The sequence below is a fragment of the Anas acuta genome, chromosome 1, assembly GCF_963932015.1.
Source record: "Anas acuta chromosome 1, bAnaAcu1.1, whole genome shotgun sequence".
Classification (NCBI taxonomy): domain Eukaryota; kingdom Metazoa; phylum Chordata; class Aves; order Anseriformes; family Anatidae; genus Anas; species Anas acuta.
Window position 1 is genome coordinate 183,989,634 of NC_088979.1, and position 27,283 is coordinate 184,016,916.

The 27,283-nt window shown below is 45.4% G+C and overlaps 1 protein-coding gene across 1 annotated transcript; it reads right to left on the minus strand.

Moving 5' to 3' along the window:
• Window positions 1–2,708: 2,708 nt before the first annotated feature.
• On the minus strand, window positions 2,709–27,262 carry SELENOO (selenoprotein O). The gene is made up of 9 exons (XM_068669648.1): window positions 26,632–27,262; window positions 25,531–25,734; window positions 24,384–24,564; window positions 20,971–21,101; window positions 20,344–20,624; window positions 19,845–19,995; window positions 18,098–18,283; window positions 16,860–17,016; window positions 2,709–16,226 (listed from the first exon to the last, which is right to left on the minus strand). The coding sequence occupies exons 1-9, from the start codon at window positions 27,222–27,224 to the stop codon at window positions 16,032–16,034; spliced, it is 2,079 nt and encodes a 692-aa protein (XP_068525749.1). The 5' UTR covers window positions 27,225–27,262; the 3' UTR covers window positions 2,709–16,031.
• Window positions 27,263–27,283: the final 21 nt, after the last annotated feature.

Consider the following 27,283-nt stretch of genomic DNA (forward strand, 5'->3'; position numbering starts at 1 on the left):
GTGATAAATGGGGGAAAATGCCCAGGACCACATCCAGGTGGCTTTTGAAGATCTTCAAGAAGGCAGACTTCATAGCCTGTATGGGCAACCTGTGCCATGGCTCAGCCACCCACACAGCACAGAAATGTTTCCTGGTGTTCAGAGGGAACCTCCTGTGTTCCAGTTTGTGCCCACTGCCTCTTGTCCTGTTCCTGAACACCACTAGAAAGAAGCTGGCTCTGTCCTCTTTGCTCTCTCCCTTCAGGTATTTATACACATTGGTGAGATCCCCTGAGCCTCCTCTTCTCCAGGAGGAACAGCCCCAGCTCTCTCAGCCTTTCCTCATAGGAGAGGTGCTCCAGCTCCTTCATCTTCATGGTCCTTCAGAGGACTCTCTCCAGTGCGTCCAGGTCTCTTGCACTGGCAGGCCCAGAACTGGACACCATCCTCCAGGTGTGGCCTCACCAGCACTGAGCAGAGGGGAAGGATCACCTCCCCTGACCTGCTGGTGGTACTCCACCTCATGCAGCCAAGAGTACCATTAGCCTTTTACTGGCAAGGGCACAGAGCTGACTCACGTTCAACTTGGTGTCTGCCAGGACTCCCAGCTCCTTCTCTACCTGTGTAACAAATCTCAAGGACTTTGTGGCTGCTTGATGTTATCTAGCATGACTGAGTAGACAGAGCACATGATCTAGTGTAGAATGGCCTGTGGAGACAGGCACTCAAGTCTGTGGAGTATGAAACTAAAGAGTAAATGCAGGATAAGCATGGACTGAATTTGCCCTTTCAATGCTCCAGGAGTTGTCTTGGCCTTTTGCATAGATGTACTGTATGCACTCCCAACAGGGGGCTTGGCCTAAAACCTGCTTCCATCACAGGCAAATAAACTGAAACATAGGCAGAAACAATACCAGGAACAATCCTGATCAATGGATACTTTGCAGCATGCAGATTTACCCCAGCTGAAGCACCCTGAGGAGCCATATCTCTACCTGTATGGGAAGGCAAGCTAACCTGCGAGCTGGGTGACACTCCAGCACTACCTTAAGACGCTTCTCAACATTACTAATTAATCAGTAGAAAAGTTACTCATTACTCTTAGTATGACCTAAAAAGCACCTTGCAAGCAAACTGGAGAAGGGGATGGGAAATAAAAAAAAAAAGACTATAATCTATTCCCCTTCTCAATTTCTGTAGACTGCAAGCAAACAAACCCCACTGCTTGAGGATCCGAGTGGCCAAGCACGGTATGGATGAAGGTCCCATGGACCTGCTGTAGGCATTAAAGGCCCCAGAGGGCAAACAGCTGCTGCCAACGTCCTCAGGTGAGATCTTCCAAAAGGTGAATTGCACCAAGCCAGTTAGGCTCAGAATGATAGTTAGGCTGACCCTCACAGAGACTTTGAGGTTGGCAAGGATCTCTGGAGGTCATCTAGTCCTGCTTAATGCAGATCCAGCTGACAAAGGCATGAGTGGCCTGCTCTAACAGTATTTTGAGCATCACCATCTCTAGGTGACTTGTTTCAGAGTTTGGCTGCACTTATAGTGGAATTAAAAAGTGACATCTTTAAAATAAATCACTTTCCCATGTTGTAACTCTGTCCATTGCCTCTCATCCCTACTGTGCTCCTGAGCAGAGCCTGCCTCTACTCTCTCTGCATCTCTCCAAACATTTGCTGTAGACAGAAGGACATTTCCCTTTAGCCTTCCCTTCAGGCTGAAGAAAAGTTGTTCTGCCTCTCCCATGCACAACCTTCGACCATACAACACGAGCTGGGCTGTTCTGCCCAGAACCAGGTTTTGACTACACCACCACCAGGCCTCAGAACAGTTGCATTGGCTGCCAGATAAGCAGTAATATGTAATACTTCTCCACCTCAAACCCACACTTCTCCTTTGTCTGCCCACTCCCACACCATCAACAAGGAAAAGTCAGAAACTTTGCTTATGGAAACCATAAATATCTGACGCAATGTAACGGGGAAATGGGGCTGGTTTAAAGCCAATCCATTGGCTTTGCCATAAACCAGCCCTGGAGTAAATGGAGGATTCTCACCAACTGAGCCTCCGGGGCCTCGGCACTCACAGGCTCCAGGAGTGAGAAGGCAGCCTGAAAACTGCAGAGCTCATTTATAGATTACTCAATCCTGACAGTGCAATATAGCCACAGGCCAGAGCTCCACCCCATCCAACATGCTCTATACTAGATGGTTTCCACTCTGAAGACTCCCATTCTTGAAGACTGCTAAGATCCTTAAAAAAAAATAAAATAATTTAAAACTGTATGAACTACTCAATCCTATTTAAATAACTTTTTTTTTTTTTAAAAAATCATCTTCACATTCAAACTCAAAGCTTATTTCTTTAAGCAGAGTTTAAAAATCATATCTGTTAAGACCAGGTGGTTGTTTTTCTTTCTCTTTCTCCCACCCCTCGTTACACCCCTTGGGATTAAAGAGGTGTCAGTGTAGCTCTTACAGCCATGTAAGAGAGAAAATTCACTCTGAAAAAGGAAAACGGTCCTTACCCTGCTCCAAACATATTGCCAAAAAATGCTGGTGAGGCAGAAGACTGGTTGTGATAAGTCATTCCTCAGAAAATACTGCAGAAACACCATGTGAGATCACGGTGATCCAATCTGGCCATCTGATGTTTCTACAGAAATAAGTCCGCTGAATGGTTAACAGAAGGAGTCTTTCAGGAAATAACAGGCGTGAACAAGGATATCAAAATTGCATTTTGATTTTTTATTAAAAGAATTAAAGAAAGTAGCAGCACTTGTTTGAAAAGAAATAAGCAAAACCCCAAAACATTCCAAAGTGAGAGCTGACAGTAAAACATCAGGTAATCGTAGCTTTATAAGCTTATGAAGCAGAGTTATGGTGATACCTTGAAGCCTTGAGAGGAGTACCACTGCCACAATACTCCCCAATTTTGTGATCTGGGTACCACCTGCTTGTAGGCAAGGGTAGATCACAGAATTGTAGGGGTTGGAAGGGACCCTGAAAGATCATCGGATCCAACCCTCCTGCCAAAGCAGGTTCCTTAGAGCAGGCTGTCCAGGTAGGCATCCAGACAGGCCTTGAAAATCTCCAGAGGAGACTCCACAATCTCCCTGGGCAGCCTGTTCCAGTGCTCCGTCACCCTTACTGTGAAGTTCTTTCGCATGTTGGTGTAAAATGTCCTGTGCTCTATCTTGTGACCATTACTCCTTGTCCTGTCCCCCACAAACCACTGAAAAGAGGTTGGCCAAATCCCTGTCTCCCACACCTCAGGTATTTATAAACATTCAGTGTCTCCTGATACCAGGACAACCCCTCGTTCAGCAAGGGACCCACGTTATCCATAGTCTTCCTTTTACTGTTTACATACTTAAAAAAAAAAAAAAAAAAAACAAAAAAACCAAAACACCTTCTTATTATCCTTTATCTCTTTTGCAAGCTTCATCTCTAGGTGGGCTTTAGCCTTCCTCGTCATGTCCCTGCAGGCCCTGACAACACTTCTATACTCCTCCCAAGAGGACAGGCCCTTTTTCCCACATTTCACAGACCTTCCTCTTCCTTTTGATCTTATCAATGAGCTCCTTGCTCATCCATGCAGGTTTCCTGCTCCCCTTCCCCAATTTCCTGCTCTTTGGGATCCTGATCGTGGAAGAAGTGCTGTCTAAATGTTATCCTGCTCTCACCTTGCCTTCTAGTAATCTACCCCATGAGATACCCCCAAGCAGGTCCCGGAAGAGGTCGAAGTTGGCTCCCCAAAAGTCCAGGGTAGCAATCCTGCTTTTCACCTTACTTCCTTTGCCTAGTTCCATCTAGAACTCCACCATCTCATGGTCGCTGCATCCCAAGCTGCCCCCAACCTTCACATCCCTAACAAGCCCATCCCTGTTGGTAAGAACGAGGTCCAGGAGCACCCCCTGCCTCATTGGCTCCTCCACCACCTGCGTCAGAAAATTATCTTCAACGCATCATAGGAACCGTTTGGACTGCGTGTGCCTGGCCAAGTTGCTTTCCCAACAGATGTCTGGGTAATTGAAGTCCCCCACAAGAACCAGTGCCCGGGATCATGAGGCTACTAGCAGCTGCTCATAGAAGGCCTCATCAACCTCCTCCTCCTGATCTGGCGACCTGCAGTGCACTCCCACAACAATATCCCCCATACCAGCCCACCCCTGAATTCTCACCCACAAGCTCTCCACTTGTCTTTCACCCTCCCCCAGCTGGAGCTGGGTACACTCTAATTGCTCCCTCACATAAAGGGCAACCCCACCCCCTCGCTTCCCCAGCCTGTCTTTCCTAAAGAGGACATAGCCCTCCATGACTGCGTTCCAGTCATGCGAGCTGTCCCACTGCGTCTCAGTGATCGCAACAAGATCATGGCCCTGCAACCAAACACAGGTCTCGAGCTCATCCTGTTTATTTCCCATGCTCCACACGTTGGTGTACAGGCACTTCAGGGAAGCAGCAGGCACAGTTACCCCTGGAGGGATGCAAGAAGATTCCGGATGGGGTATCAGGATCATCACCTTCTCTGAGGAGCCCTCAGACAATCCTATGGGACAACTCAGAGGTTTTTCCCTACTATCTTCAACAGTGACAGCAGTGACAACTTCCCCCAGCCCTTTTCTGTCACTTTTAGCTCCCCTCCCTTCCCCTGTCAAACCTAGTTTAAAACCCTGGTAATCAGCCCAGAGAGCTGGCTCCCCAACACATCCGTGCCACACTTGCTGAGTTAGAGGCAGCAGCCCACATACCTGGCTTCTCAAAGGGCTGCCCAAGATCAAAAGATCACAAGATCAAGATCACAAGCACAGCTCCTGCCTGCTTGGGGGTGTGACTCTGACCAAACAGCTTTGTGCCACGTTACTGGGGGGGGTTTAGGGGTTGGCTCTGTCCATCTCCCTGCCAGGAGCCCTCGCTGCAGCCGATCCACACAAGGTCCTTGTTAAAACGGCAGGAACTGTATAGCCACAGGAGCAAGTCCAACCAAAGTGTTTCCACAGAACATTGTTGGTGCTGAAGAGTCACAAATTCATTTTGAGTACAAGTCTTTTTACACAAGCATAATATTTCTTTAATAAGAAATAATTACTTTAGCTATTAGGTTTATTTAGGTTTAGCTATTTCACACACAAGTTGTCAAAAAAAAAAAAAAAAGGCAATTTATGATTCAAGTATTTAGACCCCCAAATGTTACAGGCTCTATTTCCTTCTCTCTAAAGAGCTGATCAGAAAGATAAAGTTCTTACCTAGATTAAATTTGGTTTAATTATCCCTAACAATCTCGCACTGCCACATTGTTCCAGAAACAAGAACGGAAGAAGCTGACGATAGCTCTTCATCCTGACAATAGACAAGCCCGTGAAGACCACAAGTACTCCATTTGGATTCTGGTCATCACTTTTATTCATACAAAGCATCAATATTACCACATGCACTGAGAAACTAAGCATTTGAATGCCAGCACAGTTATAGAATCAGAGAATCATTAAGGTTGGAAAAGACCTCCAAGATCATCTGGTCCAACCATCACGCTACCACCGTCACCAATTAAACCATAGAATCACAGGATGGCCTGGGTTGGAAAGGACCTTAAAGATCATCTAGTTTCAAACCCCCTGCTCTGGGTAAGGTTGCCAACTACTTGAGCTGGCTGCCCAGAGCCGCATCCAGCCCCGCCTTGAACACCTGCAGGGATGGGGCATCCACAACCTCTCTGGGCAACCTGTTCCAGTGCCTCACCACCCTCTGAGTGAAAAACTTTCTCCTAATATCTCACAATAAGTCTCCCCTGTCTTAGTTTAAAACCACTCCCCCTTGTCCTATCACTATCAACACATCTAAGCAGGAGTTCCCCCTCCTGTTTATACACTCCCATCAAGTACTGGAAGGCTGCAATGAGGTTTCCCCAGAGCCTTCTCTTCTCCAAGCTAAACAAGCCCAGCTCCCTCAACCTTTCTTCACAGGAGAGGTGCTCCAGCCCTCTCATCATCTTAATGGCCCTCCTCCAGACCCATTCCAAGAGCTCCACATCCTTCCAGTGCTGGGGGCCCAGGCCTGCATGCAGTATTCCAGGTGGGGTCTCACAAGAGCAGACTTTAAGAACAATCACCCCCCTCTCCCTCCTGGACACCCCTTTTTTTTTTTAAATGTAGCCCAGGACAGAGTTGGCCTTCTGGGCTGCAAGCGCACGCTGCTGGCTCACAGCCAGCTTCTCATCCATCAGGACCCCCAGGTCCTTCTCCACAGGGCTGCTCTCAAGTTCTTCTTCGCCCAGTCTATATAAATACCTGTCATTGTCCCAGCCCAAGTGTACCACCTTGCACTTGGCCTTGTTTAATCTCATGTGGTTCTCATGGGCCCACTTCTCCAGCCTGCCCAGGTCCCTCAGGATGGCATCCCTTCCCTCTATTGTATCAACTGCACTGCTCAGCTTGGTGTCATCTGAAAACTTGCTGAGGATGCACTCGATTCCATCGTCTATGTTGTTAATAGAGATGTTGAAGAGCACCAAGACTGACCCCTGAGGGACACCACTTGTGACTGGCCTCCACCCAGACACAAAACCACTGACCACAACCCTTTGGCTGCGACCAGCCAACCAATTCTTTATCCACCTAATAGTCCATCCTTCAAATCCATAACTCTCCAATCTAGAGAGAAGAATGTGGTGAGGGACCATAACAAAGGCTTTGCTCAAGTCCAGGTAGATAATATCCATTGCCTTTCCTTTGTCCACTGATGCCATCACTCCATCATAGGTCACCAGATTGGTTAGGCAAGATCTGCCTTCGGTTAAGCTGTGCTGGCTGCCTCTGATCACCTCTTTATCTCGTGTATGCCTTAACATGTCTTCCAGGAGGATCAGCTCCATGATCTTCCCAGGCACAGAGGTGAGGCTCACTGTCCTGTAGTTTCCCCAGGTCTTCCTTTCTCCCTTTCTTCAAAATGGGAGTAATGTTTCCCTTTTTCCAGTCACCGGGGACTTCACCCAACAGCCACAGTTTTTCCAATATGATGGAGAGCAGCTCAGCAACCACACCAGCCATCTCTCTCGGGACCCTGGGATGTATACCACCTGGCCCCATGGACTTAAACACATCTAGTTTCCTTAGGTGGTCCTGGATTTGTTCCATTGTCACAGTGGGACTAGGTGATCTTGGAGGTCTCTTCCAACCTAGATGATTCTGTGAATCCACTCCTCTCACTCTCTCCTCGTGGTTCAGGGTCCTGACAGACATAGGAAACTTGACCACCAGTGAAGGCTGAGGCAAAGCACTTACTGAGTACCTCAGCTTTCTCCATGTCTGAGGAAGCCAGTTCTCTCATCTTGTTTATCAGAGGGAAAATGCTCTCCTGGGCCTGTCTCCTCCTGTCTATGTATCTGTAGAACCCCTTCTTGTTACTTTTCACATCCCGTGCCAAGTTCAGCTCCATCTGTACCTTGGCTTTCCTGATCCTGTCTCTACACATCTGGACAACACCCCTGTATTCCTTCCAGGCTACACAACCCTGCTTCCACTTCCTGTACATTTCCCTCTTTTCCCTCAGTTTAAGCTGCAGGTCTGCTCAGCAAAACGTCCCTAAGCACCACATCCAACCTTTCCTTGAACACCCCTGGGGTGGTGATGCCACCACCTCCCTGGGCAACCCATTCCAGAGCCTGACTACTCCTTCTGAGAAGAAATGTCTCTAAATTTCCAACCTGAACCTCCCCTGGCACAACTTGAGGCCATTCCCTCTAGTCCTATCACTAGTTCCCTGCAAGAAGAGGCCGACCCCCAGCTCCTCACACCTTCCTTTCAGGTACCTATAGAGAGCAATAAGGTCCACCCTGAGCCTCCTCTTCCCCAGACTAAACACCCCCTGTTCCCTCAGCCGCTCCTCACAAGACTTGTGCTCCAGGCCCTTCACCAGCTCTGTAGCCCTTCTCTGGACACACTCCAGGGCCTCGATGTCCTTCTTGTAGTGAGGGACCCAAAGCTGAACACAGCACTCGAGGTGCGGCCTCACCACAGCAGAGTACAGGGGGACTATCACCTCCCTGCTCCTGCTGGCTGCACTACTCCTGACACAAGCCAGGATGCCATCAGCCTTCTTGGCCACCTGGGCACACTGCTGGCTCCTGTTCAGGTGAGCATCAGTCAGCACTCCCAGATCCTTTTCCTCTGCACAGCTTTCCAGCCACTCTGCTCCAAGCCTGTAGCATTTCATGGGGTTGTTGTGGGCAAAGTGCAGGACCAGGCACTTAGCCATGTTGAACTTCACTCACAGGATCACAGAATGCTAGGGATTAAGGGGACCTTGAAAGATCGTCTCGTCCAATCCCCCTACCAGAGAAGGAACACCTAGAATCACAGAATATCTCGAGCTGGAAGGAACCCATAAGGATCATTGAGTCCAAGTCCTGGCACCACACAGGACCACTCAAAAATTCAGACCATATAACTAAGAGCACAGTCCAAACACTTCTTGAACTCCAACAGGCTTGGTGCCCTGGGGAGCCTGTTCCAGCGCCTGACCACCCTCTGGGTTCAGAACCTTTCCCTCACACCCAGCCTGACTCCATTCCCTCGGGTCCTATCACTGGGCACCTAGATCAGGTCACATAGGAATGCATCCAGGTGGGTTTTGACTGTCTCCAGGAAAGGAGACTCCACAACCTCTCTGGGCAGCCTGTTCCAGTGCTGTCACTCTCACCGAGAAGTTTCTTCTCACATTTAAGTGGAACTTCCGAAGTTTCAGCTTCCACCCACTGCCCCTTATCATCGGATGCCACTGAAGACCCTAGCTCCATCCTCCTGACACTCACCCTTTACATATTTATAAAGGTTAATGAGGTCACCCCTCAGTCTCCTCTTCTCCAAGCTAAGAAGCTCCCTCAGCCTTTCCTCGTAGGGAAGATGCTCCACGCCCTTAATCATCTTTGTCTCTGCATTGGACTCTCTCAAGCAGTTCTCTGTCCTTCTTGACCTGAGGGTGCACTGGGTCTGGCTGGGATGTTAACTTCCCTGCAGCAGCCCATACAGTGCCGTGCTCTGCACTTGTAGCTGGAACAGCAGTGTTATCACACCAGTGTTGTGTCTACTGCTGAGCAGCAGTGGCACAGTATTGGGCCTTTCTCTAACCCTTGTAGGGGGTGGGCAAAAAAGTGAGAAGAGAAACATCACCAGGGCAGCTGACCTAAACCAACCCTAGGGATATTCCATACCATGTGATGTCACAGTCAGCAATAAAAGGTGGAAACAGGAAGAAGAGGGGAGGGGTGGGCTCTCATGAAAGCATCAGACCTCCTCCCAAACACCAGCTACATGTGTTGAGGCCCTGCTTGAAGGACGTGGTCAAGCATTGCTTATTTGTGGGAAGTAGAGAGTAATTTCTTTCCTCTGCACTTCCACATAGCCTTTCCCCCCCTCCTTTCCCCCTCCCTTTTCCCTTTTTTCCCTTTAGTTAAATTGCTTAGTTAATAATAATCTTTCCTTAATAATTATTTTTTTCCCCTTTAATTAAATTATCCTTATCTCAACCCATGAGTTGTTCTTTACTTCTTCCCTTATCCAAGTCATTGATGAATATATTGAACAGCACTGGTCCCACCCAGTACTGGCCCTCGAGGAACTCCACTGGATACAGGACTCCAACTCATCTCTATCTCATTAACCACAACCCTCTGGCTTCTTCCCTTCAGCCAGTTCACAGTCACTCCCCGACAGTCCAGACCACACTTCCTCAGTTTATCTGTGAGAGACGGTGTATGGTGTCAAAGGCTTTACTGAAATCAAGACAGACCACATCCACTGCTTTACCATCACCTATTCACCTGGTTATGCCCTCAAAAAAGGGTACCAGGTTGGTCAAGCACAACTTCCCCTTGATGAAACCATGCTGACTGCCCCTAATGACCTTATCATTCCCTACCCCGATCTCAACAGCATCAAAACACTAACACAGAGCCCTGCCACTGCCCCTCCTCAGCTGCCTGTCCCTTCTGAAGAGCTCGTAGCCATCCATTGCAGCACTCCAGTCATGGGACTGGTCCCACCATATTCAGTGATGGCAGCTGGGCCATTGCTTTCCTGCCACACGATGGCTTCCAGCTCCTCCTGTTTGTTGCCCACACTGCGTGCACCGGTGTAGATGCACTTCAGTTACAACACTGCCCTCACCCTCAACCGTGGGACTGCTCCATCGGGCTCATCTCTGCAGAGCCTCATTTCCTCCCTGTCCCCCTTCACACCTAGTTTAAAGCTCTCGCAACAAGCCCTGTCAGCTCCTGGGCTAGAATCTGTTTCCCCCTTTCAGACAGCTGGGACCCCTCTACAGCCATCAGCCCAGGTGCTGAGTAAACCTTCCCAAGGCCGAAAAATTAAAATAAAAATTCCTGCAATGCCACCAGCCTCTCAGCCACGTGTTGAGCAGCTGGGCTTCCCAGGTCTGCTCAGCGTCCCTCCCAGCCACCGAAGGGATGGAGGAAAGCACCATCTGCACACCCACTCACCACCCCAACCCCTTGAAGTCCCTTTTGAGAGCCTCCAGGCTTCTCTCAGCAGTTTCACCACTGCAGCCTGAATTATCACTAAGGGACAACAATCAGAGGGGTGAACAGGGACAGGAAGTTTCCCCACAACTCTTGGGGCCCAGCCAACCTGACAGTTTTTAACCCAACAAAGCATACAGCCATCCAAGCCTTGAGCAGCCAGCTCCTTCAGGAGAATGCTGTAGGAAATGGTGTCAAAAGCCTTCCTGAAGTCTAGGCAGACCACATCCACAGCCTTTCCCTCAACCACTGGGCACGTCACACAGGCTTCTCTTCTTCTGGCACTCCTCCAACCAGTCTCCTAAACAGGCAAAGGTTGCCCTCAGGAAGTCCAGGGTAGCAGTTCTGCTAACCCCTCCCCCTGCTTTTCCAAAAATCAAAACCACTATTAATTTATGATGGCTATGCCCAAGACAGCCTTCAATCCTCACATCACCCACAGGTCCTTCTCTGTTAACAAGCAGAAGATCCAGTGGGGTGCCATCCCTAGCTGGCTCTCACCAGCTGTCAGGAATTTATCTTCCATACACTCCAGAAACCTCTTGCACCGTTTCCTCTCTTCCATGTAGTATTTCTCACAGACATTTGGTAAGTTGAAGCTCCTCACAAGAACAAGGCTAAGCATTTCTCCCCCCTACTTGTAGAATATATGATCTGCCTCTTTGGCCTGGTTAGGTGGCCTGCAAGAGACTCCCACCGTGACGCACACCTTGTTGGCTTTCCCGCTGATTCTTACCCATGCACACTCAGCTCTGTCATTGCCACTGTTCAGCTCTACACAGCCCAAACACTCCCTAAAATACTGGGCTACCCTCCCACCTCTCCTTCCAAGCCTGTCCCTTCCGAAGAGTTTGTAGCCATCCATTGCAGCACTCCCACCGTGTGAGCCATCCCACCGTGTTTCTGTACCAGCAGCTGTGTCACAGCTCTCCTGCTGCACAAGGGCTTCCAGCTCTTCTCTTGGTTGCCCACACCACCTGCACTGGTGTAGAAGCACTTCAGTTGGATACTGTCATCTTTTTTGGGGGGGGAGAAGGCTTAATGCCTGCACGACCATTCCTGGGCTCTTTTGTGATTTCTAACCCATCAATGTCCCTTGTGCCTTTGCTGCTGCATGGCTCTCCTACCCTACCTCAACAGGGGCAGCAGACCAATGAAGTTGGTCTGAAGTTTCTTCAGGTTGAACTCTAGCAGAAATATTAAGAGAGTGTAGTCACAGCTGCTGAACGTGCTGTATCTATTACAAATCATAGAATCATTAAGGTTGGAAAAGCCCTCCAAGATCATCTGGTCCAACCATCCCCCTACCACCAATGTCACCCACTAAACCATGTCCCTAAGCACCACGTCCAACTTCTCCTTGAACACGGGGACGGTGACTCCACCATATCCCTAGGCAACCTGTCCCAATGCCTAACCACTCTGAGAAGAAATGTCTCCTCATTTCCAACCTAAACCTCCCCTGGCACAACTTGAGGCCATTCCCTCTAGTCCTATTGCTAGTTCCCTGTGAGAAGAGGCCAGCCCCCAGCTCCCCACACCTTCCTTTCAGGTAGCTGTAGAGAGCAGTAGCATATATATTTTGTTAAGCCAAAAGCTTGGGCAGAGCTCCTTGAAAACACTGATCTTCTCTGTGTCCCAAAAGGAAAGATATAAACTGAGAAACAAAATCAGCAGTTATGATTATCTTGGAGCAACTTGTTTCCCCCCCCCTGCAATTACAGTATCACAGAATTTCTAGGTTGGAAGAGACCTCAAGATCATCGAGTCCAACCTCTAACCTAACACTAACAGTCCCCACTAAACCATATCCCTAAGCTCTACATCTAAACGTATTTTGAAGACTTCTAGGGATGGTGACTCCACCACCTCCCTGGGCAGCCTGTTCCAGTGCCTAACAACCCTTTCAGTAAAGAAGTTCTTCCTAACATCTAACCTAAAACTCCCCTGGCGCAACTTAAGCCCATTCCCCCTCGTCCTGTCACCAGGCACGTGGGAGAACAGGCCAACCCCCACCTCATTACAGCCTCCTTTAAGGTATCTGCAGAGAGCAATAAGGTCGCCCCTGAGCCTCCTCTTCTCCAGGCTGAACAAGCCCAGCTCCCTCAGCCGCTCCTCGTAGGACTTGTTCTCCAGGCCCCTCACCAGCTTTGTTGCCCTTCTCTGGACCCGCTCAAGCACCTCCAATGTCCTTCTTGTAGCGAGGGGCCCAAAACTGAACACAGTACTCGAGGTGTGGCCTCACCAGAGCCAAGTACAGGGGGACGATCACCTCCCTAGTCCTGCTGGTCACAGTGTTTCTGATACAAGCCAGGATGCCGTTGTCCTTCTTGGCCACCTGAGCACACTGCTGGCTCATATTCAGCCGACTGTCCACCATCACTCCCAGGTCCTTCTCTGCCTGGCAGCTCTCCAACCACTCATCTCCCAGCCTGTAGCTCTGCTTGGGGTTATTGCGCCCCAGGTGCAGGACCCGGCACTTGGCCTTGTTGAACTTCATGCAGTTGACCTCAGCCCATCGGTGCAGCCTATCCAGATCCTCCTGCAGAGCCTTCCTACCCTCGAGCAGATCGACACATGCACCCAACTTGGTGTCATCTGCAAACTTACTGAGGGTGCACTCAATGCCCTCGTCCAGATCATTGATGAAGATGTTAAAGAGGACCGGCCCCAGCACCGAGCCCTGGGGAATGCCACTAGTGACTGGCCTCCAACTGGACTTGGCTCCATTTACCACGACTCTTTGGGCCCGGCTATCCAGCCAGTTTCTAACGCAACGAAGCGTGCACCAGTCCAAGCCAAGAGCAGCCAGTTTCTTGAGGAGAATGCTGTGGGAGACGGTGTCAAAAGCCTTGCTGAAGTCAAGGTAGACCACATCCACAGCCTTTCCCTCGTCCACCCAGCGCGTCACTTTGTCGTAGAAGGAGATCAGGTTCGTCAAGCAGGACCTGCCTTCCATAAACCCATGCTGACTGGGCCTGATCGCCTGCTTGCCCTTCAAGTGCCGCATGATGACTCCCAAGAGGATCTGCTCCATGAGCTTCCCTGGTACTGAGGTCAAACTGACAGGCCTGTAGTTCCCCGGGTCTGCCCTCCGGCCCTTCTTGTAGATGGGCGTCACATTTGCTAGCCGCCAGTCAGCTGGGACCTCCCCCGATAGCCAGGACTGCTGATAAATGATCGATAGGGTTTGGCCAGCTCCTCTGCCAGTTCTCTCAGTACCCTTGGGTGGATCCCATCCGGCCCCATCGACTTGTGCACATCCAAGTGCCGTAGCAGGTCACCAACCGGTTCTTTGTGGATGGTGAGGGTCACATCCTGCTCCCCATCCCCTTCCACCAGCTCAGGGTACTGGGTATCCAGAGAACAACCGGTATTGCCGCTAAAGACTGAGGCAAAGAAGGCATCGAGCACCTCCGCCTTTTCCTCATCTCTTGTAATTAAGTTTCCCCCTGCATCCAGTAAAGGATGGAGATTCTCCTTAGTCCTCCTTTTTGTGTTGATGTATTTATAAAAACATTTTTTGTTGTCTTTGATGGCAGTAGCCAGATTGAGCTCCAGATGAGCTTTGGCCTTCCTAATTTTGTCCCAATTAATTCCTTTTGAATGCAAGACACCATTGGTTCTCCAGATTTGTCAGGAGTATGACTGAAATGTCTTTCAAATTTCCAGCATATACCTTTTTCAGCCCTCAGTCCTATTTACCCAGCACTGACTTTGTTAGATTTTCCATTATATGGTTTGGCCTCAGTAGCCCCCAAGTTTGGAGGAAAGATAATCCCTGATGACAGTCATTTCATCAGTCAAACTCCTACAAAAATAGATTATTTCTGGCATACTAGATTATTTCTAGCATACTGCACCAGCAAGTATTATTTATTGTTGCCCACTTCTTAAAGCAATTTCCTCTTTCAACTACACTGTTCTTCCGTGGACTAGATGAAGACACCTTCAGGTTTATCCTTTTCAGTAAGGAAATGTTGCAGTGAAGCGTTGTTAGAGAGATTCTAATTTGTCACAGACATTCATCATCAGCTTCTCTAGGTCAAAGGCAAGATAGAATCAACATTTACATTCAAAACATTGCCTATTTACTGTGGCAGCAACAAGAACAAACTGATTATAACAGATGGATAAGCAGAGGCCAACTGTTCTCCCTGTTTTTCCTTAACTCATGCTTTGAGGAAGACTTACAAGAGCACAATTCAACCTGAGCTAATACCAAACTTGCACAGGGTTGGAAGAATTTACCAGAGTGCACTTAAATTCACAGTGTAAAAGAGTAGCCTCTTTGGAGAAGAGAAACCTTTGCACTAAGCCAAACTTGCCCAAGAATTCAGGTATCCAAGAACAAAGCCCTTTAGAAATAAGTTCAGAAAGCTTACCAATGCCTTTAAACTATGGATATTTTGCTGACATTGCAATAATGACAACTGAATTCCCCCTGAAATCTCAACAAAAGACTATCAATAACATTTTCAAGCAAGTCAGCTCCCATCCTCCTCCCGTTATCCACTATAATCTTTTACACAAGCACAAATGGTATGTTTCAGTGTAAACATTTTCCAAAGACCATGGAAGCAAAGTAAGTGACCCCATTGACCAATGTGAACAGACAGCTACCCCACCTGCATGTTTTTTGTACGAGGAGACTATATTAAGAATACACAGACAACCAATCTGTATCTGAGTCCTAGGGTCACTTATATGACGTTGACACTAACGGGGTAACTGCCTTTGCCTGAATCAACTGGCTTACAAATTGCACTCATGATTTTAGCAAATGTTTACACACATATTGTATGCAAATGTAAAGAACCTGAATGAACTTCACCATCAAGATTTTCAAGTGCAAATATACAGTCTCCCTTAGTTCTGCTCTTTATATATTATAACTAAATAACAAATGAACAAAAAAAAACAAAACAAAGAGTTGATTTCCCCCCCCAATCTCCTGCTTGCACACACTCTAAAATCAAAGATTAAATATCAATTTAAGTGTTCACAAAAAAATGAACTACTTAAATGAATCATGGCTGAAAACAAGCAACACTGAATCTATTCCTCCATTAAAGAGGACTGAAAGTCCCTGCATAGAAAAAAAAAGCAGCAAATAAATGTTAGAAGTACTATTAGTTAAGACATCAGACAAAAATATATCAGATTCCTGACTTGCTATTTTTGTCTTCACATAACAACTCCATTTGGATGTTCAAAAGTCAGTGTGCTCCAAAACAAAATATTGCTTTCTACTTGCTGTGTGGTATGAATAAAGCAAAGACTTTGTCTCAAAAATAAATATTAGTGACGTATACAGACTGCTAATTGTTTTTGGTTTGTTCTGATGATCCATAATTGCTCCAAATTAAGCACAGCTGAAGACTGTTTTTAGGTGCATCCAAACACGGGGTTGTTTCTATAACCTAACAGCACTTTGACGTTCGCCTTGCTGAATTCTTCACTGCTGAAGGAGAATCAGTCTTCAGTTTACAGCAAAAAATAAAACAAGGCAGTTATGAAGATCATGTAACACAGAGCTCGGAAGCCCACAGTGGAGGTTTACTGCAATATGGCAGTCTGCTTCTGGTTGCTTGAGCACAAGCAGCTGCTGCAGCCGTTGCTTCCTCCTCTTCTGTGTCTCCCTTCACCTCTGTGGAACTTTCCGTTTCTTGGAATGGATTCTCCAGGAGTTTCAATACATTTCTTACCTAGAGAAGAAACATAATATGGTTAAGAGAATTTAGAAAACAAAGGCAAAATGATGTAGAAAAGAACCTCAAGCCAAGTAATGATCAAGTATATTGTATTTAACACACAAATTCCAGACATGCCAAATATGAAATGGATGAACAATATCTATATAAATAAACTGAAAGTAGTACCTGGCTGAATTTGTATCTGCATGGAACTCAAGCTCAAATAACTTAAAAGCACGTCTTAAGTACAAACTCTTTTGTCATACTTCTCAGAATACATTAATTCACCCTTACTCAGCATGTAACAATCCACGTACTGAACTCCACAGATGAAAGCAAAGGCTTTTAAAAGATACCATTCAGCAGTAAGGAAGTTAATCCCCAGCCATCTCCCGAGATAAAACCTTCATCTTCACTGTCTTCAGAATGGCTAAGTGACCTGTCTTAGGATCAGGTTCAGACTCAGATTTTCAGTTCCTTTCTTTGCTCTGCAGCCATTAAAACCACAGCTCACTCACAAAGAAGGCCAATTCCCAATCCCCTTACAAACAAGCTAGAACGAATCTCACCTAGCATAACATTCAGCAGCAGCACCACCACCACAAATCCAAGCAAACCTGAATAGATATTAAGCAGTAATCTTACCTCTGAGAAATCCCCATTTTCAGCTGCTTCTATGGCATTCTGGGCAATATAGTTTCTCAAGATATATTTTGGATTGTTGGAATTCATAACCTTCACACGATCAGTATTCCAGGCATCAACATCACTAATGCCTTCTATTTCTTTTTGTAAACGGACTCTGAAATTAAACAAGTAGAAACAGCTGGTTTGGCTCAAGAATCACATGTCGAAGTCTCCGTTTCCTTGTCTTGAGATCTGTAGTTTGCAGTTCTTAAGCATTACATCACCTATAATCCTCTCGGTTTATAAAACTCAGCACAGCAACAAAATAAAAACTGCCACTCCCTGTACCATTCGAAAGCAGCATCAGTCTATCAGCAGGTCATGATGATGCTCGAGCAAGTGGCACACACACTGCTGATTCCCCAAAGAGACATCGAGACACCTTGCCCCACACTGGTGGTCTGTTTGGCACTGCCCTGCCAAACCTTCACATTGAAAACTTGGCTTTTAAGTATTTCTGTGCTTGTTTATTGGTTAAAATGTTTAATATTCTGATAAAATAAAAAGGTAATAAAATACAGCTAAGACTACCCGATCTGCCAGCCGGCAGGTATACTTGCTAAAATTCTCACACCCATAGGAAAATGAGATCACAGCCAACCAGGTGAGGAAAGAAGTTTTGCTGTGTAGATTAGGTTAGAAACAACTAATGGTCTTCACGACATTTTCTGAATAGAAAGTCTCCAGCTAACGTTGAGCTCTTAAGCTTCTAATTTATACCTGATAAAATAGTCTGAACTTCTTTTGACTTCTTTTACAGTTACTCTTTGATTGAGAATACTTCTATTTGCTTTCTATATTAGTATATATACTTTTTTTCCTTTCAGAAAGAAAAAATGCGAAAGAGTAAGACATTTGGGTCAGCCAGTTCTAGTTACTGAGCACTTAATAGCTCACAATTGAGATCAGGCTCCTGTAAGAATCAAGACCAACATTCTCAAAGTGCTTTTAATATCAACTTAATGCTAATTCTTTTCTATACTGCCCCCCTGTCCCAAAATATAGAAAAAAACACCACAAAAATACGCAGATGTCCTTTAACTTTCACACGTACTCATTTAGAGTAGTTAATGGCATTCTCAGTTGCCACTGCTCCTCAGTTTATATACTTTCAGACAGTGTTTTTTGAGACATACACATTGTTATCAAACAAAATGCACAGCAAACATACTGCTAAGAATACTGGTAAACCTTACTTGTATTTTTCCAGCCATTCTGTCCAGTGTTTTTTATTTCTGCTGAGTAAATCAGCTGCTGTTAACTGCTGCAGTTTAGTGAATTGTTCAATGCGCTCTAATTCTTTATTTATATTAGCTTTTGTTCCAATTAGTGCAAACAGCTGAGGATTAGACTGAGCCAACATCAGCATCATTGACAGTTGTCTGGGAACAAGAGGAAAGAACACATTAAAGTTGAGCTGCCTGTCAAGAATCATCATTTTGCAACCATAAAGTAGATAAACATTCACAATAACCTGTGATTTCAATGGATAAGTTAAATACCAGCACTTCATAATTCACAAATTTATAACAAATTAAGCTTGTTTTACTGTTCCCTCCCCCTTATTCAGTGTTTAATTCACAATCCTGGGATATGCAAAGCACAGTCAGTAGATCTGAAACTCTACCAATTGGATTTAGATGCACAATTCTCATCAAAACACCCTAATCTGAAAGGAATTTGGAATAAGGAATTTGACCTTTCACCTTGGTACCAGGATACCAGAGAATGCATACTTTTTTTTTAATGTATTTTTCTAACATTAATACTGTAACAGCATTCAGAATATGTATATATCACCTACTAATCTCACCAATACTAAGAAAAACAAATTAAATGAGGTATCTTTCCCCATATAAATCACAAGACAAGTTTTTCTCGTTATTTACTTATTTAACTAACCTAAATTGGTTCAGGGAGGGTCAGGCTGGGTGTTAGGGAAAGGTTCTGCACCCAGAGGGTGGTCGTGCACTGGGACAGGCTGCCCGGGGCAGTGGTCATGGCACCGAGCCTGCTGGAGTGTGAGAAGCATTTGGACAAAGCTCTCAGACTCATGGTCTGATTTTTGGGTGGCCTTGTGTAGAGCCAGGATTTGGACTCCATGATCCTTCCAGCTCAGGATATTTTGTGATCACTTACTCCCTGGCATACAGCACAACTAATTATATCCAAATCGTATTTTCCTACTTTTACTAAGCAGAGATAAGCTGAGTGCTTTGATTTTTTTTCAGTTACACAAAGTATTATCCAAATGTGATCCATGCATCTTACACACGCACGTCCATGATTCCCAAGTGTTGTGATAGAAGTCCGTTGTGCATTCAGTTTAATGTAGTACTGTGCCCCCCGCCCCAAAGTTTTACCTCTGTATCACATGATTTGTAGCTAATAAATAGGGGAAGAAAAAAAAAAAAAAAAAGGACAAACTTAAAGGGTCAAACACATTCTCCATTTTCCACTGCTCCAAAAAGCAGAAAACTGCTGCAACTGCTTTTATAGGGCAGCAGTTGAACAAAATCTCCTATTTTAACACACTCAGAACAGCTGAGCTGCAGAACATGAAACAGGACATGGACAGTACCAAACAGGTTGCAGAGTCTAAAGTGCTCGTTTCAGTTATACTTAGCTCAGAGTTCTGGTGGCTGAAAGTGATTATTGGCCAACCATACACAGGACAGTACTCTGGCAGCACACAGGAGTCATTATTGTTTAAACCCATTTCTTATATAAAATATTTCTGTATTACTTCACTATCTGGCACTCTCTCATTGGCTCAGTCAGCAGGGAAAGGGGAGAAAAAGAATTTATGTTGCCGTAGATGTATCTGTTTAACAGTGAAATTCCCAAATTTAATATTACTAGAAAAAAGAATATTACAGTTTATTATAGTAATGATGAAACTTAAAGCACTGGACAAAGTATTTAGGTAAACAACAGTATTACCTTGGATCCATCTGAGGCTTGAAAGCAACTTTCAGTTCTTCCATAGAAGCACACTGACTTGCAAGCTTTTCTAAGAAATCTTCCAGTCTTGAAGGATCAAAATCTACTGAGAATGAACTCAGCAAGTAGAAAATATTTGTGAAGTCTCCGCCTGAAAGAGGGAATTCTGTGGGTAATGGAACTGACAAATGGGCAGGAACACAGGTACCACAATTCCTTCCTAACCCCCCACAGCAATGTGGGTAGCCAGGGTAGAGAGACAAATATATTAGTCCCTCAGCGAGGGTGCAAATATGACACAGGGGGTGCCCTGTAAAAAGGCAACAACTGCCACACAGGTTGCAAGAATGCAATTATCCTTCGGTCTTTTGATCTCTCAGATGACAGTGTAGTCATGCAAGGCTGCTTTCTTGTAAGGTCAGGGTGAAAATTACAACTTGGTGCAGTTATAAGGTACTTATGGTCTATGAAATAATAACCTAATGCAACCTTCACCAACCTGTGAGATGCATGGTTTCGAGAAGTTCAGACACCAGCTTATTATCTTCTTCTAATTCCAACCGAATGAGGCCTAGTTTCTTCCTCATCTTCTGCAAATAATGTTTTTCAAATTCTGCATCGTATTCCTCTTCCAGGATGAGTTCGCTGATTTCCAGGGGCAGCTCTGGAACTAAGGCTTCAGCGAGCTTCCCTAGATTCCACTTGCAAATCTCTGGCTGCTTGTTGTAAGCATAGCGTCCTGTATTATCAGAACCATTGCAAATGTGGTCGGGGTCATATCTACAAACGAAGAAATAGTTAGCATTCCTCTTGTTATCTGGACACGAATACCGTGTGAAGCCCTCTAGGAGGCTAACAAGCCCTGAAAGGGAACAGTCCTCCTTGGACAGGAGGAACCCCACATGCTACAAGACCACTCTAACAGAGGTGTTGTCAACACGGTTATATTTCAAGGTTGAAAAGAATTACAGGGCAAATAGGACTAGCTTAACCTACTTTGCTGTAAAGTGGGTCCATAAATCTACTTGACAGCTAAGGTATTAAAGCAATAGTGAACATCAGCAGGATTGTTCTATACAGCAAATTGATATACACATTTTGAACACTGTCCACAGGCCACACTGACCTGTCCATAAACCCAAAAGGGCCATAGTCAATAGTTAGTCCAACTATGCTCATATTATCTGTATTCAGCACGCCATGGCAAAAGCCAACACACTGCCACTCAGCAACCAGTCTTGCTGTCCGTTTCGTTATCTAAAAGAAAAAACATTTGCATTTTTCAACACAAGGTATAAACATTCGTACATTTACACACATTTGCTAGTCCGAATGAATTTTTCTACTGTGGGAACTGATGGGAGCAAACTCTGGCAGTAAGCCATATACACAAATATCTTGAAGACAGCTTGCCTCTCTCCTCCATTTATCAACTGCCTGGTTCCTCAATCTCCCATTTCTGTTTATTCCCTCTTTTACCTTCCACACTTAACTTGAAAGTCAGTTGTAGTGCTTCAAAACACACTGGAGACAGAACACAAAAATATGGTAAACCAACATCAGACTTGTGCACTTTTCTTGTCATCATGCAACGACATTCTTTTGCTTGCTACTTATTTTAAAGACCCTTTAACTACAGAGAGAACACAGAAGAAATCAGAGAAATAAAATTAAGAACTATGTGTGACAAAACTCAGTGTAAAGTCAGCCTGCTGCTTTACTTCATACGTAGGAGTGATTTACAAAAAGGTAGGCTGTTCAGACAAAAATGATCCTTTGCTAACAAACTTCAGGCCTGATAAGCACTTACTTCAACCTGCCAGGAGTAGGAAAAAACTAAGAGCTCGCCTTTTAGCTAAATACATACTCCAAGAATGGCAATTTTATTGAAATCTAATTCTTCACTGAACGCATGCTTTACCAGAGCTTTCCAGTTCCTTAACTGAGTGTTATCTTCTGTGGGAGCCTCAGCTGTAATCAGTGCATGTGCTCCAATCGTCAAAAATAAGAGTAATATTTTAAAGTTAATTAATTTAGCCCATTTGTCAAATGCAACTAGACGTGCCCTACGAAATCTAAAATTCAGGAAGCTAATCTGGTTTTTAAGTAAATCTGGGTATTTCCATATACCTTACTGAACTGCCACAAACAATTTTATGTAAAGCTAGGGTCTTTAAATCAAACTGTTGTCATAGCTGAAATCACTTATCTTTTGATATAGCTATCAACACAGGAATTTAAAGTGAGTATTCTCTCCAGACTGTGGTGCGAGTGCATTTTATTAAGGTTTAAAAATGATCTTGTTAACAAAGGAAATGTTAGTTTTATGCATGTGTCCAAACCCGTAATTCTTCCACTTTTTTAAAAAAAAAAAAATGCAGTCAGATGAAGAAGGAAAATCAGAAAATTCTTGGTGTGGGGTAATCTAACAGGTAGTAAAAACTGGAAGCGATTGTTAGAACAGGAGTTTTTGGTTCACTTTGCGATCTCAGGCTTCTACTTTTTCCAATATGAGGTACTCTGCACATTTCTCCTGAACTCTGCTTCACTGGAGAGTTGGAAGTCAGGTGCCAGAAGGTACTCCAAGTCACAACATGTGTACAAAACTGATTATAAACCAGTAAGGGAGACACACCCTATGTGATGGCGCTCTGCCAGAAAGATAAAATTTAGGAAAAAGAAAAAACAGGCTGCCACAGATGGGATAAAAGCATTCCAGCAGTAAAGCAATTTGTGACTGCTGGATGTCTTTCTATGAAAGCATCACACCACCAACATTCTGGTCAAAAGAAATGCGGCTAACGAGAGCACCTGAAAGCAATTAAAGCTTGGATGCCACTCAAAGATGGGTGTATTGATTAGAGACAGCTTTGTGTTCACTTTGACCTTCAGCTTTTTTTAATCACATTTTTCTACTGCTAGCCATGCTAGAAAACAAGTATGGTATATATAAACAAGAGCACTCTTAAAAAAACACGTTCATGCAAGTTTAAACAGCATCTACAAGTTATTTTAAAAGTATAGATAATGGTGGTTATTTTCTGGTCAGCACTGCCAAATGCAATCACTTGTACTTTTTTTCTCCTGTTCTTCCACAGTATAAAACGAAAAGATAAAAGCATGGTAGGGAAGGGACAGCACTACCCTGCTATTAAAAAAGACACCAGTGTTTGGAAAATCAGGCCAGGCACTGTGCAGATGGAGATGGCTATGGAAAGTCTCCACTTACGGAGACAAAACATGACAATACAATGCTGGGACAGACCCAGACTGGGGGAGCACAACAAAAAAGACAAGAGACTGAGGAAAGTAAGGAAAGCATGCCAAGATGAGGGCAAGAAATCAGTAGTAACTGGGCCAGGGAAAGAAGTTAGAGGCAGAAAGAGGTGGGACTGACTTGTGACAGTGAGATACAAGGGGATCTGGAGGGAAAATGATCTTTGTTCACACACACTCCTGCAAAGATCCTGAAGTCCCATGTGTTTTTTTCCTGCTGTCAGAAAATGAATGTGCTAACAGCTACAGAGCAGTACATGGTTGGTGACAATCTGCAGTCATCATCGACTTCATTAATTCACATGTGAGAGGCCTGTCAGCAAAGTTAACCTCTTCAGCACCCAAAGGTAAACTAAGCAACTGCTTGCTTTTTAAAAACTAATGCAATTATGCACAAACTCAAAACTCACACAAGTTAGAGAAAGCCAGATTTTAAGCCTGCCTTTCATCTCCTCATTGCTCTGTTATGAGCATCCATCACGGTGCTGTCGCTCTCTAACAGAGCATTTCAGATATCAAAGCATCACAACTGTTTTGACTTAGACTAGTCAAGTATGTTAGACTGCTACAAGTACTCAATAAGCAGAATAATTTTAAGTATTACCTTCCTATTGGGATAGTAATATTTGAATGTCACCTGAACTTTTATAAAAGGTTCTCCAGTAATTGTTAAGGTCTAAACATGTACATTAATTGAAAATGCTTCAAAACCATTTCTGAGAAACCATCCAGCCTCTCCTCTGGGCACAACAGAATCACCCATCACTACACCACTTCTGAGATACATTTATCTCACTTGACCTCACTGTTCCCCAAGTTGGAGGTTTTGCAACTTCACCAGGAAAGCCGTCTCACTGCTTGACTGCCTTTAAACATTCAAGTTTTGAAGTATGAAGTTAAAGTGACATGCAGTCAGCATTTCTGTCTATAATTTGGAAAATAAGAGACAGGAAGTGACTCAACATCCTCAAGGTTTTACAAGACAAAAACCTCAGTACCATTATTTCATCACCTGACAGTCAGGGCTAGGATTCCCCCTGGCATCCTGAAATGCTCTTAGCAAAATGAAAAAGTTTTGGGAAGCTCACCGAGAGCCAAGAAATCATGCCTTACTATTAAAAAGGTAAATGATTAACTGTTTTCATCAGTTTGGTCAATATCAGCACTGCTTTCATCAATAAATACTTGTATTAAGAGTGTTTTTTCCTAAGAAAACCCCAGTGCCTGAGGAGGAATTTTTGAAGAGCAACTTATCTTTCTTACCTCTTTGAAGAAAGCAGCATTCCTCTGAATATTGTTGTCTGAATAAGCCTCCTGGATTTCTGGATAGAAAGTGCCAATCACATAATCAAGCATTTGTATTCGAATATCATTTCTGTTGACGCTAGGACCCTTGCGTCCTGTATATTCATCAGTAGGTTTAAAAATTTCAAAAGAACCAAATCTGTTGAAATAACAAAAACATGTTTTTAGTGTTACTTCTTAGTATTATTTGATCTTATTAGCTTCATCTTATATTAAACATAGTAAAAAATTTACTGTCATTGCAATATCATCTTCAGGGTTTAAGACTAATTCTTCAACAAACTGTAAGAAAAGACCTGAAGCATTCTCACACTGAAACTAAGGAAACAAAGTTACTCAGTGCAAGGAAGCAGATACATCCACATGTAAACATGCAGACAGATTAAGACCCTAGCTAGTACTGAAGACCAGTTCGTTAGAAGTTTCTTAAAACTGCTTCTATAGAAAAACCCTTATCCTGAGTGAATACACAGAAACATGACTTAAAATACTAAACTTCACATCACATACATATGATGCATTTTTCCATACACACGTGCATAGACATACATGCATTGATGTGTATTCCTTATGCCTCACTTTTCCCTAGCATGATGTTACCTCCCAAGGAACAACACACCACCCCAGAGTCCTGCTTTGCATTGGAGCAGGAACTCTGCACACATCTCAGGCAAGGGAAGTACCATCTTAAGGTTTTTACAAGATACCCCCAAACCTGGGAAGTACTGTATCATTACAATAGCTTGTAAAGTAAGGGTAGAACTATAATCCACCAACACAATCAACATCTAAAAAAAATCCCCTACATCTACACATTCCTCGCAGGTGTAATCATGAAAAATCTCTTTCGAGATCTGCAGAACTTTATATGACACTCACACCCCCAGTCCCTAGTTAATGTTTACCTGCCAGTGTGCACACATCTCATCCACTGTGCTAAAGCAGCAGCTTTCCACAGCCTTAAAAAAAGTTACAAGATTCAACAACAAGAAACATGCAGGTGCTGCAGATGCTGCTGTTATAGAAATAACACTTAAAATTATATTTTTGTGCTTGACTTTAGAAGAATAGTAAAAAATAAAATAAAAAGTAGGCTTCTTTCTACCTGAGGAACGTAGAAGCTATTCTCAGAACAACTGTACACTTTTCCTTTTTTGGATTTCCATCATAAAATATGTCACGAACAACTTCTGAGTCAGATGTCACACAGGTTCCAGCCCTCGTTGTCGGTATTCCTAGGTGAAACATGGCCTCGCTACACAGGAACTCTCGTATGCTTGACCTCAGGACTTTACGACCATCGGCTTGCCTGCAGCAAAGAGACAGTGACAGGACTCAAGTCTTCTGGCTATAAAGGAAGGAGGACTCCTGCTTCCCCCTTAGCCATGGAGAAACAAGAACTAAAATGTTAAGTGCTCTGCCTGAAGTCACACAGCAACGTAGTGGCAGATATGCAATGAAAACCAGATCCTCAGAGATCTCTGAGGATCTCTAAGAGCTCGGATTTGATACATACACTAGCCACGAGGACCACATATACCAGAAGAACGCTTTTCTAATTACAGATATCCCTTCTAATTGCTAACTTTATTTTTATACATGCAATACAGACTTCCCAAAACTTAATAAATTCTGGACGAATATAACGTGTCCTACAGTATATAAACTTATGGATATATTATATAATGCATCACTAAAATAAATTCAGACCAAAACTGCCTTTCAACGCTAGTAAGCTTTAAAAAAAATCAATTTTTGTAGTATTTACCCAATACTTTAGCAGTCCTTAATCAGTATGCTGCAGAAATTAAACAAGCACTGCAGCTGTCTGCTAACAAAACCCTGTTTTTTATTGATCACGGTGCAAGAAGAGCAAAGCAGAAAGCAACCAGTGAAACAAGTAACTTATGAAGTTCACATCATGGTTTCCTATTAATAAAGCGGCTACCACTGGGCCTTTTAAACATCGTTCTTTGGGATTTTTGGATGAAACGTCTAGGAAAGGATTCAGCCCACTCGGGCCGCCTCAGGAGGCGCAGCGTGAGAGCGGACACTTTATGCTCGCACCGCACCGTGGGTTTTCGCTGAGTTTTGCTTAGGAAACCCTCCTCCCGCATCATTTCAAGACGCAGAAGGGCCAGGAGCAGCCCCAACCCCTTTCCATCCCGGCCTGCGCACCCCCAGAAGCGGCCGGGGCTCCTCTTACCGGGAGAAGGGGGTGAGGCCGGCGCCCTTCAGCTGCATCTCCCAGCGGCCGCCCCGCGGGCCCAGCACCTCGCCCAGGTACATGGCGGCGCCGTCGCCCAGCTGCCCGGCGAAGCTGCCGAACTGGTGGCCGCAGTAGCAGTGTGCGGCCGGCTCCGAGCCCGGCAGCAGGCGGTTGCCGCTGAAGTACAGCGCCGCCTCGGCCTCCTCCCGCTCCTCCACCTCGGCGGCTTCCAGCCCCAGCAGCGCCAGCGCCGGCAGCGACATGGCCACCAGCCGCGGGTTGCGCAGCGGCGTGGGGCGCACCCGGCAGAAGCAGGCGCCGGGCACGGCCCGCGGGGCGCTGTCCTCGGAGGGCTCCACGGGCAGCGAGCGCAGCGCCAGGTTATCGAAGCGCAGCGCTCCCAGCCAGCCCCCAGCACCACCACCGCCGCTAGCCCCCGGCTCCGCTGCTGCTCCAGCGCCGTGCTCGGGGCTGCCCGGCCGTGCCGAGGACGCCGCGGGGTGCTGCATGGCAGCGCCGAAACGCCGAAGAGACGCCGGGACGAGCGACGGCAGCGAGCGGTTCCCCCTGCTTCGCAGCGCCGCCGCCATTCGGCGCCTCCCGCCCACGGGGCGGGGCCGCCGCCATTTTGCACCTCCCCCAACGGGGC